The following is a 14364-nucleotide window of genomic DNA, read 5'->3' on the forward strand; positions in this document are numbered from 1 at the left end:
AAAGTGTTTTTAGTTCACTATGGAAAATGCCCAATATGAGGAGGGGTACTCCGCGTACTCCTTCTAAATATGCAAAACACCATTGTTCCAGGATGGGGAAGATATATTAAGTGTGTATATATATTAATTTAAACACGTAGATACGGCATACGACAAATAAAAAGCACACTCACGAAGATTCAGATCATGTTGTACCTATGATCAACAATGCATACAAACTAGAGTGATTGATTGATAAACCCAACAAACTTGTTTAAGAACTTCAAACAAACTGTAGCGAACGAAGGCAAAAATGGAACGTCTGCCTTCTAATTGGACATAGAGTTAGCGGGTTACGCGGCAACTTTGGTTGGTCGAGGATCAGCGCAAGCGCGAGGCCACTCCGCGCGCCGCCACTGCCGCGGCCGCTCCTTGGAATCGCGAGACGACGCTGTCCGTCGGAACAAACTTATACACGACGCGTTTACATTTACGATAGCGTCTTTTTAGGGACAAAAAAAATGCCGATTGGCAGATTGTGTTTTAGAACGGCACATTAAACATGCTATAAGATTATGAGCCGCGCTTTATATAACAAAATGTATACGTAAAGTCCAGAACATTTTGAAACTTTAGTTTGATTAATTGGATTGATTTATCTGGTTTCGCGCGGTGGTTGTAAAGGGAAGTGCAGCATGTGAGGTGTCGCGATGCACGCCGCGCCAGAAGCGCGATGAGGCCGCGCCGCCAGCGTCTCGCGCCAGCCCTTGCCCTGGCGCGGTTGCTACCGCTAGTCTTCTCGCTCGTGCGAGCACAGTGAGTACATTCCCTCAATCAACAGACAAAATACAATGGTCAAGTTCAGCTTACGTTGTATACTTACGCGTAATGCGTCAGTACATATGTAAGTAGTTGTTTTTGGCCTCAGCCGATAAACATTCTCTTTGGCCACTAACGCCTGGCGTAGCGTTACGAGTGTAGTTTAGAAGTAAATGAAACTACATATAGGGAAATGAACTTGGTGAACATTATCACGTACCTAAATATTTATTATCTATGTTGTTTCATTATAATGTAGTTAGTGTAAGATAAAGCAGGTATGCCCGAGTTGAATATTCGGCACCGCAAAGACATTCCGCGGCCGCCGCCACCGCATACCGAACCTCAACTATGCAAGCCTTTACACTTTGCAAACTTACACGGGTAAAAGTCATCCAAAAGTTTAATAATTTCAAAAGTATGACAATGTTTAAGAGTTTATATACAAACTTATCCATGAACTAAATAGTAACACAAAAATAACACTAAGCATTAAATTTAACATTTTTTTATAGCTGCTTAAGTGCATGTGCGAAGTTACATATTTATAACGAAAATGACCATTTGAGCTTGAAATCGTATATAGGGACCTATTTATTCTAAGTATAGTTTAAAGAAACTTCTACATAGGTACAGTTAGATTCTATAAGTAAGATAACTAAAGAAAAATAAACTAAGTAAGTAGGTAACTTATATTGTATTCTTATTTTTGACCGAAAAGGGCCACATGGACCATACTTAACATTATATATGAAATAAATAGATGACGAATAAAAAAAATAAACCTAATTTGGTGCAATAGGCACCATCAATTTTACTGTGCATGGTGTTTTCATTCGGCTAAAACATATTTTTAAATAATAAGGAAACTCGCAGAACACAGATTAGGTATATCTCCCGCCGCGCCGGTGATGGAAACAATTTGAATTAAGTAATATTAATCTCGAAAAAAGTAAATGAAATGCTTCCGCAACAGCTAATAAATTGGCAAATTGATTAGATCCCGAGCTGTCATGGAGTAGGTAACTGGCTTAGCAGTCGTCACCTGGCTTAATTTAATATGAAATTGGGGAATCACCATTTCGCCATGCTAAATGGTAATTTTGCTCGCTGCCCACTAAGAGCTCTACTGATTAATTCAATGCTGAATTCAATTTAGTTATGGAAATGTAAATTTTCTAACAATATGTAATAAATAGATATTTACCGCTTATATTTACATGATCTATCCATCAGCTGTGCTTCAATGAATTGGGATTTTTATACATTTTTATTATTTGTATATTAATAGTCTTCTGGTACCTAAAAATGGTCAAATTACCAGGTAATTTTTAATGAATTTTTTATTTATTTCTGATGTAAGTTAAGTAAATTTCGTAACAATTCATTAGGTAAGTAAATAAAACATATGGTAACAGAAGTGTTCACTAATAAAAAGCGATATAAAATAGGCACAGAACCAGCACAATGTTGCAAATAGGAAAATGTAAAGGTTATACATATTTGAATATATTATCCGTTTTAGTTGCTCTTGAGTGTATATGCCACCGCGTAAGGTTGTGCACCCGTTAATAATGTAATATCTGATCTGACCGAAATCAATGAGCCTCAAGATCCGATATGTTTGATCCTACAAAGTAATCTTACATCTCCAAGTACACGGCTATCGCAAGAGCCCTTGAAGGGTTCACAGCTGAGATGCCAAGAAAAGAAACACTTTGATGCACGATATATAATTAAATACACCCGTAAATTATATCGGGAGATGAAAGCGTTGCGTGAAATATAATTAATTGGTTCTGGAAGGATTCTGAAAGATTGAATCGGTCTTCTTTCTTACCACGTTGGTGTAAATCAGACGTTTGCAACTTAAGGGGCGTCACAGGCGCGTTGCCGTTTTATTAAGAAGTTATCAGTATCACTCTGAAGCTGAATACACTTATTCATTATAAATATTATTCTGGAATTGCTTTACTTTATTTTTCCTTTTACTTACTTAGGTATCATAAAGGGAGCTTACAATCATCAACACTAAATAAAGTTACTTTGTTACCCGTGTCTATTGTTAGAATATTAGTTTGGTAAAGTAAAATAAGTACAAAGGGTATGTTAGAAATGAATGCATGTAAAGCCTGTTAGTGCTACGGTGGACGCCCGAGTGCTCGCCCCTGTCCCAGTCCCACTTTATGAATGAATTCCATTCATAAACTGGGTATGCTCTTTTGCAGCTGTATGTACAGTCAGCTGCAGAGACAGTTGACCCCCTCCCCCCCCCTGCAATCTAATTTCTATGGACCATACCTACATGTGCAACAACATTGTGGTGTCAACTGTTAGGCAGTACTATTAGCAAGTCGAGCACTAGGTCATATACAAATCAAGGGTGAACAGGCACCTTCTGAGCAGACTCGCTCCATCGTAGGCCACGTCTTCGCCTCGGCTAGTCTGTGGCCATGAGTAAGCCAATTTTTAATAATTTTAATAATTAATTACCAATGTTAACCACATTCGACTTTTGGTTCAGAAACGAGCGTGCTGCGGCCGCGGCTGATCGTTTGGAGAACGTGACGCACACCGTGTCACGGATTCTTGACGGCTACGATATTCGTCTGAGGCCAAACTTTGGAGGTAAGAACGTAAAATACTAAATGTTGTATATTTGCTAGGTGAAATGATTTCATTATTTTTCACGACACTCTTCTTCTTCTTAAATAAAAAGCGGCCAAGTGCGAGTCGGACTCGCCCATGAAGGGTTCCGTATTTAGGCGATTTATGACGTATAAAAAAAAAACTACTTACTAGATCTCGTTCAAACCTATTTTCGGTGGAAGTTTACATGGTAATGTACATCATATATTTTTTTTAGTTTTATCATTCTCTTATTTTAGAAGTTACAGGGGGGGGACACACATTTTACCACTTTGGAAGTGTCTCTCGCGCAAACTATTCAGTTTAGAAAAAAATGATATTAGAAACCTCAATATCATTTTTGAAGACCTATCCATAGATACCCCACACGTATGGGTTTGATGATAAAAATTTTTTGAGTTTCAGTTCGAAGTATGGGGAACCCCAAAAAAATTTTTTTTTTTCTATTTTTGTGTGAAAATCTTAATGCGGTTCACAGAATACATCTACTTACCAAGTTTCAACAGTATAGTTCTTATAGTTTCGGAGAAAAGTGGCTGTGACATACGGACGGACAGACAGACGGACAGACAGACAGACAGACAGACAGCCAGACAGACATGACGAATCTATAAGGGTTCCGTTTTTTGCCATTTGGCTACGGAACCCTAAAAACTGATGAGAAAGTTGCATTTTATCCACAAAAGTGGCAAAGTAAGTAAGTAAGCATATGTTGGCTGGTAGAATTGACTTTTAACTGATGATTTTAAAAGATAAATATTACCTACTAGCGTTCATCTCAATTTGATTTGTAACTTTTTATCGTTGGTGTGGTGAAGTCACTCAGAAGAAAGGTTTTTTTTACCCTCGTTCCTTGGAACCCTCGCAACGCTCAAGATTCCACTTTTCGAATCATTCACTACGCCCGTGGATCAATTTTAAAATCTTTCGCTTGCCCAGTTATCAATATTACCCGATAAATACATATCCCTACTTCTGCGGAGATCCTAAAAATAAAAGTATGTAAAGGTATACGCATTCGGTATTGCTAATTTTTGAAATAAATACCTTTAATAAATTACCATACCTACTGTGTTCTAGCTAACATATCTAGACATGATATTATTGCGCATTAAAGTAGACATTACATTAAGCATTAAGAAAGATAAACGCTCAAATATATATTACCTATCTTAACCTAGCTAAATGAGATTCTGCCTCGCTTACGGCGGAAACGCGTAATCATATCGGCCTACATCCGTGTTGCACGCCAAACACTACCGTTCAGCAAATAGCAACAAATTCGAAATGCATGCTATACGGAGCGAGGCAATCTCGCCGAAGCCTTAGACTGCGCGGATGTTATTGCGGGCTCCGGACCATGAGGATTCAATATTGAATTTACTCTGGTAAACACGATATGATTTGTCAGCGACTAGCTTGAATGCTCTGCTTCGCAGATGGCAAGTTCGCTGCTGACTGTATTTTATTGCTTCGCAGGCGACCCGTTGTACGTCGGAATGGATTTAACTATCGCGAGCTTCGACGCGATATCTGAAGTGAATATGGTGAGTCTGGACCCGATTCCGATTTTGAACTAGATATCTATTAGACATCACCAAGATATCACAACGATATTTTTAAGATCTAGCCTGTCAAATTTGACATTTCCGCGATTCTGGAGATACTCTTGAATGATTTCCACAATGTCTAAAACGTCTCGTTATGTATTTTTAGATCTCAAAACGATTTTGAAACGATCTTAATACGATAATTTAACGTAAAGGTAACATTGGTTGCCCGAATTGAGCTGCAAAAGATATCTAGTTGAAATCTAAGCTACTAGGTATCTAGTACATATCGTATCGTTCTCTTCTCTAGAACGGATCTTGTTTTCCGAATACCGCGGTCTGTCTCGCATCTGTGTGAAAACTAAACATTACAGGTTGTATAATGCTTAGGTGCGTATCATTATGCGTTTCTTCAGTAATGATTTTGCAGGTTCGTAGACGGTAATAAAATGTATGTTTTTCCGTTGAGCGATAATACGAGTAGGTACCATACGTTTTCGTAACTCAGGAAAATTTTTCAGAATACTGTGAAATTGCGCTTATATATTGTACACTAACAGAATGTGGAACTCTATCTATCCACCAAATTTTATCAAAATCTGGCATATAAAAATGATGAAATCAGATGACATGTAATATGGGCAATTTTATGGCAGAGAGTAAAAAATTGCATTTTGTTTATCTTTTTGTTCATAAACCGTTTATTTACGATATTTAAGATATTATGTAGGTAGAGTCTGTGCAGAAAGAGAAGAGTCGTGGAATGTATGGGGCCCGATACATTCCACGACTCTTAGACACAGACACACACAGACAGAGAACAGACTATATTCACTATTCGCTGTAGGGAATCACTTTGATTTTAGACAGTTGTTTTATTGATGCAGTGCTAGTTAAATATTTAAATTATATTTCTTACATTTATTTTCGTCCTTAGATATCATTTAATGCATAAATTCTATATTAACACATAGGTACTCAACATTATTTCAAAATTATGTTGGACGAGACATTATTTCAAAAGTATGTTAGTACCCACATAGGTACCTAACTATATACAAGCGAGATTGTAGATAGGTACCTACTGAGCAAACTGAGGCTAAATTAAATTCGCAACCTGGAGAGTGTTATTTCTTTCGTAAATGGTTAGCTCCTTATCATGCTTCAAAGTATAGGACATGCGTCAACATTTCGGCATTAACATATTTGCCTTCTTGGCCTAGTTCTAATCTACAAAACATTAACCTATTTTTAGCGAAGATTGATTGATAATGTCGCTTAGAGCATCAATATAAAATATCAGATAATATACGATAAAATGTGGCTAGAGGTACGCATGACAGATTTTGGTTCGCAATGAGGACCCTCGGTGGCTTGACTCTCAAGGCTCGTCCATCATAATTCATTAAGCTTTTAATAGCAGCAAAAAGAGAGCAAGGCTGCGGTCACTTGACATAGTTGGAGGGTCGCTGATGCCGGGGGCGGAGTGCTGCGTCAGCCAATCGATGGCCGCCACTCGGCTTAGGTCACCGCCCACTCATACTATACTAAATGCTAATTTAAAGAACACTGCATATAATAATGCATGTAAGAAGCATCCTGCTGACGCCAAAGTGCCTGTGCCTCCAATATATTTAGTGGTTTCAGTCCCAAGGGTTGACCGCTCTAACTTCCTCTTTCTCGTGCCATCATTTCAACAATTGTTGTCAGCTTTTTTCAATAGAAAAGGTTAGTTTTCAATGGGAAAATATAAAGGTCAATGCGGTAGATATCTCCTTCCAATATCAAACCGTGTCACTAGTAAGAATTATAGTAGACGTATATCCTTTAATATCTATTTGGTTTAAAATATAACAACAAATATGTTATATTTTTAGTCGACTGACGAAAGGAGATTTGTTTTTTAGATAAAATAAAAAAGGAAAAAAAAAAAATATTTGACCATAGAGGATCATTGTGTTAGTAAAGTAAATAAACTTATCCCAGATTGTTAGAACTATACATACATACATATATACATTACTAGGTATACTTAATATAAAAAAAAAGATACAGATTAAATTACAACTAAAGCACATTTCACTACGAATAAAGCGTGTGAAAGATAACTTTTAATATTAAACAGGGAATTGGTTGAAGGATTTATGTTTCAGGACTACACAATAACGCTGTACTTGAACCAGTACTGGAAAGATGAGAGATTAGGCTTCGGCCTACAGGACGAGGTGCTCACGTTATCGGGGGACTTCGCCGACAAGATTTGGGTGCCTGACACGTTTTTTGCTAATGACAAGAATAGGTAAGATAATAATATAATATAACATAAAAAAACTTTCGCGTTTTGAACACATATTAAAACATATTTACCGGGTCTATCGCGAAACGAAACGAAACGTGTCGGAAATAAAGGTAACAAAATAAATTCGCGATATACCTGGTTATAAATATGGTAAATACTTATATCTTTTATACTAAAATATTAATAGGTTTAAATGGTAGATGGTAGGTATATTTTTTCTGGTATCATCATATAAATATCAGGTTTTTTTTTACATTTTTATCGTGTTGTTTATCTCACTACTAAGAAAGCGCGTGGTACGATTTCCGAAATTTTCGTCAGTCGTGTTGAACGTCTCTTTGGTGCAAGACCTGAACTGAACGTAGCTCAATTATGCAGAATAGGTATATGAAAATGAATGGGTATCATAAATAAGGGTCACCCCACATCTAGCGTCTTTCAAGCGTCGGCGTCGGTCAGCGCTATGGAAAATGACGTCGCTGCGCAGTTGCGTCGACGTTGCGTCGAGCAGGGCCATAGAGTTGTAGACGCCGACGAGACGCCGACGCTCGAAAGACGCTAGATGTGGGGTGGCCCTAAGTATTATTTAAGAAAATCCTTATTGACTATTTCATAATTAGGAACTTTAGTATTTTAACCTAGTAAGATATAATATATATCACCGAAAACGTGTATTGTTCCAGTTTCCTGCACGACGTGACGGAGCGCAACAAGCTGGTGCGGCTGGGCGGGGACGGGAGCATCACCTACGGCATGCGCTTCACGGCCACCCTGGCCTGCATGATGGACCTGCACTACTACCCGCTCGACTCGCAGAACTGCACCGTCGAGATTGAAAGCTGTGTGACTCTTACACTAGTAATACGTGGCCGCTCACCGCTTCGTGCATCCAGCCTGATACACGTCATTTACCGCAATTTTTTTAGATAGCCCTTACGAAAAACGCAAGTTTCTGTATGCGAGGCTTTCGGACGAGGACGCTATCGATCGTGTTCTCGGTCTTGTAGTATGATGAAAATATTATTCGTTTTCAAATGATGCCTGTGAAATAAACCTGGAGGCGTATTCTGATTATAGTAACCATAAACTTGACATAAAGTTGACTGTAGCGCTCTCGCCACCAAAAAACGTGCCGAGCTCGAAGATACCTCTGACCCTTTCTTTCTTTCTTTAGGGCGACTATAACGCAACAATTGAATTAATGTTGCCACATCTATTTTAAACAAAACATGCTACCACTTTCATAAATATAAATGCCGTTATTATAGATCTACCCACTCAAATAATTCACTTTAGAATATGATAAATAAATACTTTTTCAAATTTCATGCAAAATAGGTACCTACTTAACTACCAAACAAGCTTCATTTTTCCTGATTGACAACATTTATGAAGGGACAGAAGTTCGGTACATTTTCCTCCTTCCTCCATACTAAGCGAAATGAAACTTTAGGATAATATAAATGTGTTGTCTAAACCCGTCTAAACCTTATTGTCTTTTAAGAAAATAAAATTGTCAGCCAAACTAGAGTAGTAACTGTACAGAATTTCAAAGAATATAGTGCTAACATACCAGCCTCCTAAAACAAAAATGAAAATAAATCTAGCCCAAACGTTGAAGCTAACGAAGACGTGTTAGACTTTTACTATACAGACTTTGACGATTTTCCCGATTGGCCAATTAGTCTTGCATGGCTTGATTTGGTGCTACGTTAGCAAATGCTCCATACACACTAGGTACCTACTCGTATTCTGGTCATTTTTCTCGCACCTTTTTTTCGCGCGTCAGTCACATCTTAGAATTTTAGTTTGCAAACCAACAAGCTTTAGTTTTGCCAAATTAATTTATGTCATTTCGTGAGGTTTTTATTTTAAATATAATCACCGTACAGGAAGTTATTTATCGAATATTATTAAAACGTTTTGTTAAATTCCTAGAATACATTTTTCTACAGAGAAAAGACATCAAGTACTTTCTAAATAAAATAGGCTAGATTAGTATTTTTGGGTAACGAACGAAAGTAGTAAGCTAAGCAGATGGAATTGTCATGTCTTAAGATGATCTTTTAATATTAAGTGTCTACTCAATACCTAATACAAATGTACCTACCTACCTGGCAATGACCTTTTCAAAATTACAACGGTGGCCCGTTGTACCAAGAGTTGCCCCAGATACTTGAAATATTGGGTCATCTTGTGACAGCGTACGCGTTAACAGCATGCTAACATATCGTTCACGCTACAGATGGGTACACGGTGTCGGACGTGGTGATGTATTGGAAGGAGACGCCTGTACGCGGTGTGGAGGACGCCGAGTTGCCGCAGTTTACGATACTGGGACATGAAACTAATGATAGAATCGTAAGTTATACAGTTATATTTTAAGCGATCTTATTTTATTTAAAAAAAACCGGTCAAGTGCGAGTCGGACTCGCGCACTGAGGGTTCCGCACCGTCAACAAAAAATAGAGCAAAACAAGTAAAAAAACGGTCACCCATCCAAGTACTAACCCCGCCCGACGTTGCTTAACTTCGGTCAAAAATCACGTTTGTTGTATGGGAGCCCCACTTAAATCTTCATATTATTCTGTTTTTAGTATTTGTTGTTATAGCGGCAACAGAAATACATCATCTGTGAAAATTTCAACTGTCTAGCTATCACGGTTCGTGAGATACAGCCTGGTGACAGACGGACGGACGGACGGACGGACGGACGGACAGCGGAGTCTTAGTAATAGGGTCCCGTTTTTACCCTTTGGGTACGGAACCCTAAAAATTAGGTACACAGTTGGATTGGCCCAGGCCAAATCCAAAAAAAATATTGAAACTGAAAATTATGATCCGATTTGAATAAAAAACCATCAATGGTCCTGTCAGCAATGTATTAATGTCACAGACAAGACATCCCCTAGACTGAGCATAGTAGCGCTACCACCTCTGCCACAAATATACGGTAGTTTTACTCCATTTTCGAGTCAAAGTGTCTTTGTGTGACGTCCGTGTCTTTGAACGGACCAATCACGGCACGGGAGTCGGCTCACCTCGTCCCCCGCACCCCAGTATTTTTGGCAGCATCGGTTTCATGAAATAATTGCTCTTAACTCCGTCTAGAGGATTCGTAGTCTATGATTAATGTTAACGCATTCACTGTCAACAAACCCGCCAAACGGGCGCTCAGTCCATACTCCCGTAGTCGCTTTTTTCTACATACGGGTTTTCACATGTTCTCGGCTACGCTCGTAGCGCGTAACATTCGCTGGCACTGAATGTGATAGTTAAAATTAGTTAAAAATGTATAACCTCACTACTAAGTTCAGTGTTAAAAGCATTATAAAATTACTGAATAATAGAATATTCTACAATTCACACTATAGACAAATCATGTCTATATTGAAGTGTGTAAATAAAGATTACCTCGCCTACACTGCGATTGTTTATAAATTGTTCACTGAAATTCAATATTACAGGAGAAGTTAGCAACGGGCGTGTACCAGCGGCTATCGCTGAGTTTCAAACTGCGCAGAAACATCGGCTACTTCGTGTTCCAAACTTACTTGCCGTGCATCCTCATTGTGATGCTCTCGTGGGTGTCGTTCTGGATTAATCACGAGGCTACGTCGGCGAGAGTTGCGTTAGGTGAGCTATTTGTTGCACTTTCTGTACTTAACTTTTACGCTACAACACGATACAGTTGTTGTCTTTTTTGCAATCAGTACCTATTATGACGGTTGTTACAAAAGAGATCGTGCTAGCTGTATGCCAGCTAGTCTGTAGAGAAATTGAAGTCAACCCAAATTTTACTAGTAAAGCTTTTACACAATTGTAATGAATCGCACTAGGTATTATCATGCCGCGATCAGAAAGGGATTAGAAATAACAGATTTCCATACACTTACGTCAAAATCAATATGGATTGACAGCTATCTCAATCCCTTTCTAATCGCGATTCAGTAATACCTATTTACAAGTTTTTTTTAAAACTTGCCTTGTTAGTATGTAGGTATATTATTTCGTAAGTGTGGGTCAAATCTTGGAAGCTAAATTTGACCGACTTCCCGATTTCCGATTGAGCTGAAAATTTGTAATATTATGATGATGGAGACAGAAGCCGGCCATGGGAACTTAGTGATTAAAAAACACAAGCTAATTGTGTTTGGGGTTGTTAGAATTGTCTCGACGAGTATTAACTAATACTGTGGAAAAAAAAGTGCAGTCAGCGATAAAAGCTTGAATGAAATTGTTGTCAAAAAAAAATAAGCTTGTACTTAAACTAGTATTCTACCTCCAGGTATAACAACGGTACTGACGATGACCACAATAAGCACGGGCGTGCGCTCCAGCCTCCCGCGCATCTCGTACGTGAAGGCCATCGACATATACCTGGTCATGTGTTTCGTGTTCGTGTTCGCCGCGCTGCTCGAGTACGCGGCCGTCAACTACACCTACTGGGGCGCCAGAGCGAGGAGAAGGGCCAAGTTAAAGAAAGGAGATATGTCAACCAGCACCAGTGTCGAGAAAGACTTGAAATGTTCTGGTGGTAAGACATTTTTTGTCATTACAGTCGTTAGCAAACAAGCGCTGGTGGCCTAGCGGTAAGAGCGTGCGACTTGCAATCCGGAGGTCGCGGGTTCGAACCCCGGCTCGTACCAATGAGTTTTTCGGAACTTATGTACGATATATCATTTGATATTTACCAGTCGCTTTTCGGTGAAGGAAAACATCGTGAGGAAACCGGCGGACTAATCCCAATACGGGCCTAGTTTACCCTCTGGGTTGGAAGGTCAGATGGCAGTCGCTTTCGTAAAAACTAGTGCCAACGCCAATTACTGGGATTAGTTGCCAAGCGGACCCCAGGCTCCCATGAGCCGTGGCAAAATGCCGGGACTACGCGAGGAAGATGACAGTCGTTAGCAAACATTATCTGTTCTATGTTTTACTATATCTATGTAATAAGGGTTGAATAGAATGTCTATCTATAGACACTAAACGTTTCTGACCAAGTTACAGAGGTCACGTGAATGTTAACATTTCTACTTGTGTTTATCTATTAGACATCAAGAGTTAGGGCTCATTTAGACGGCGCGCGAACTCGTATACGATTTTAGTTACACTGCGGACCACTGAGGTTACATCAATTCAGCCGACTGGTCAAATGACGCAATGGAATTAAACTCGCATGCAAGTTCTTGCACCGTCTAAATGAGCCCTTAGAAGCTTTAGTTTTACAAGCATGAAATTATGAAATTGACTTCAAATAGCAGTAAAAGCAATTAAAACACGTTACGTCCAGGCTCCCGCTCTCCGGAAGAGATCATAGCGCTCCGGGAATGCACGAGCTCCTCGGGGCGTGTGTCCCCGCTGTTCGGGCTGCGGTCCAAGCCGCTGCCGGCCGCGGCGGGTGCGCCGCCGTCGCTGCGCCTTCAGCGGGACCACACGCATCTACGCTACCGCACCAGACCGCATTCTAGGAATTCAAAAAGTTGGTGAACAAGTATACTATTGCCTTTATAAGGCCACTGCAGTTCTAGTTAAATACTATAAAAGCGGATTTTAAAATGTCCAAATGATCGTGTCCCAATAGGTTGGTGATGTTGGTAATGTTAATCTTATGTATCAGTTTCATTTAACATTGACCGTCAAACTTCACAATGCACTTCATTTCGCTAGCATTAAAGGATGACTTACGTTAGACCGGGCCGACCGGACCGTGTCCGGGCCGGAACTTCCGGCGCTTACTTTTCTATGACAGATGACAGGCGATCACGTGATGCTTTCCATAGAAAACGAAGCTCCGGCCCGGACACGGCCCGGTCTAACGTGAGTCATCCTTAAGTCCGCAGAGTATTCATGGCCCTCATTAATATGAACGCGACACGACATATACTGCGTTTTGACCAGAGATGTGCAAGGATGCGTTACGAGGGAGGTGTTTATTAAGACACAATAGAATCACTTCATTTGTTTTCCTCGCTTAGCGTGCAGTCATTCTTTTGGTTTGGAAATCAAAACCATAGAGTACTCACTCCATAGATCAGTTTTAGTACCAAAAAGACTATTAGCATCTAGCATCGAGTAGCGGAACTATCAGTACTGCTACTTGACAATAGATGTAGCACCGACCGGAAAGTCTTATGCTGTTGAGATGAGACTTTCCGGTCGGTGCTACATCTATTGTCAAGTAGCAGTACTGATAGTTCCGCTACTCGATGCTAGATGTAGACACTGAAATTAATAGTCTGAACTGATGTATCTTGTCTTACTATATTTCTCTATGTCAAAACGCAGCTATTGTATTTAGGTACTAATTATCTTGTGAATGTTATCAATCTATAACTGTTTTATGTTTTAGATGGTTCGACCGGTAAACCGAAGATGATCCACGCCTTGCGGCGCGGTGCGTCAGTCATAAAAGCGTCCATGCCCAAGATCCGAGACGTCAACGTGATCGACACGTACTCGCGCGTCATCTTTCCCGTCTCTTTCCTAGTCTTTAATGCCGTTTACTGGGTCTTCTACATCTTTGATTGAATTCTCATATTATGAGAAAAATAAACCGATAAAAATGCAAGTCCAGGAATTCCTTGAGAATAAGGGCTGATTTAGACGGCGCGCGAACTCGCATGCGATTTTAGTTAGTTACATGCGAGCTGTTGGTTACGTCCAATTCAACCGACTGATTAAGAGCCAACAGGAGTGGTCATTTCTCCATACAAACGTACTCGACTATTTCCTCCGTGGGTTTTGAAGCTAGAGCAATGATTTTTTCAACACAGATTAATATTGTTAATATCTATGTCGGACCGTTTTGCTTTTTTTGATATTTTTGTTTTTTAAGGCGCTAGAGCCCTTCAAAAATGGCCAAAATGGCCTAATTGACTATGCCGCAATGAGAGGCGTGCTATTCAAAACTGATATCAATTAGTCAAAAAAGCAAAACGGTCCGACACAGATAATGTCATAATCATTTAGATTTCCAAATTTGGTTACGATTGGTTAAGTTTTGGAGGAGGAAACAGTCGAGTACGAAACCTCGATTTTTGAGATTTTTACGCAGGGTTTTTCGCCTTG

General features: G+C 39.6%; 1 protein-coding gene across 2 annotated transcripts; it reads left to right on the plus strand.

The window, feature by feature from the left end:
* The first annotated feature begins 269 nt into the window (after nucleotides 1–269).
* Nucleotides 270–13883, plus strand: LOC134662918 (gamma-aminobutyric acid receptor subunit beta-like). 2 transcript variants are annotated; one of them, XM_063519224.1, is made up of 10 exons: nucleotides 270–795; nucleotides 3323–3426; nucleotides 4927–4994; nucleotides 7151–7296; nucleotides 7980–8134; nucleotides 9542–9657; nucleotides 10764–10932; nucleotides 11585–11833; nucleotides 12587–12775; nucleotides 13646–13883. In XM_063519224.1, exons 1-10 carry the CDS (start codon nucleotides 713–715, stop codon nucleotides 13822–13824), a joined length of 1458 nt encoding a protein of 485 aa, XP_063375294.1. In that variant the 5' UTR covers nucleotides 270–712; the 3' UTR covers nucleotides 13825–13883. The 2 variants fall into 2 exon arrangements, with proteins under 2 accessions (XP_063375294.1, XP_063375293.1); XM_063519223.1 differs by having other exon boundaries at nucleotides 273–795; nucleotides 7980–8137.
* The last annotated feature ends 481 nt before the right edge of the window (nucleotides 13884–14364 follow it).

The sequence above is a fragment of the Cydia amplana genome, chromosome 3 (assembly GCF_948474715.1).
Source record: "Cydia amplana chromosome 3, ilCydAmpl1.1, whole genome shotgun sequence".
NCBI classification, from domain to species: domain Eukaryota; kingdom Metazoa; phylum Arthropoda; class Insecta; order Lepidoptera; family Tortricidae; genus Cydia; species Cydia amplana.

Excerpts from the sequence above, each read along its gene's own strand:
- LOC134662918 (XM_063519223.1), top strand. The coding sequence starts at position 713 with ATGAGGCCGCGCCGCCAGCGTCTCGCGCCAGCCCTTGCCCTGGCGCGG. Across the intron at positions 11,834-12,586 it reads AGACTTGAAATGTTCTGGTG|GCTCCCGCTCTCCGGAAGAG; the intron begins GTAAGACATTTT and ends CGTTACGTCCAG. Across the intron at positions 12,776-13,645 it reads GCATTCTAGGAATTCAAAAA|ATGGTTCGACCGGTAAACCG; the intron begins GTTGGTGAACAA and ends TTTATGTTTTAG.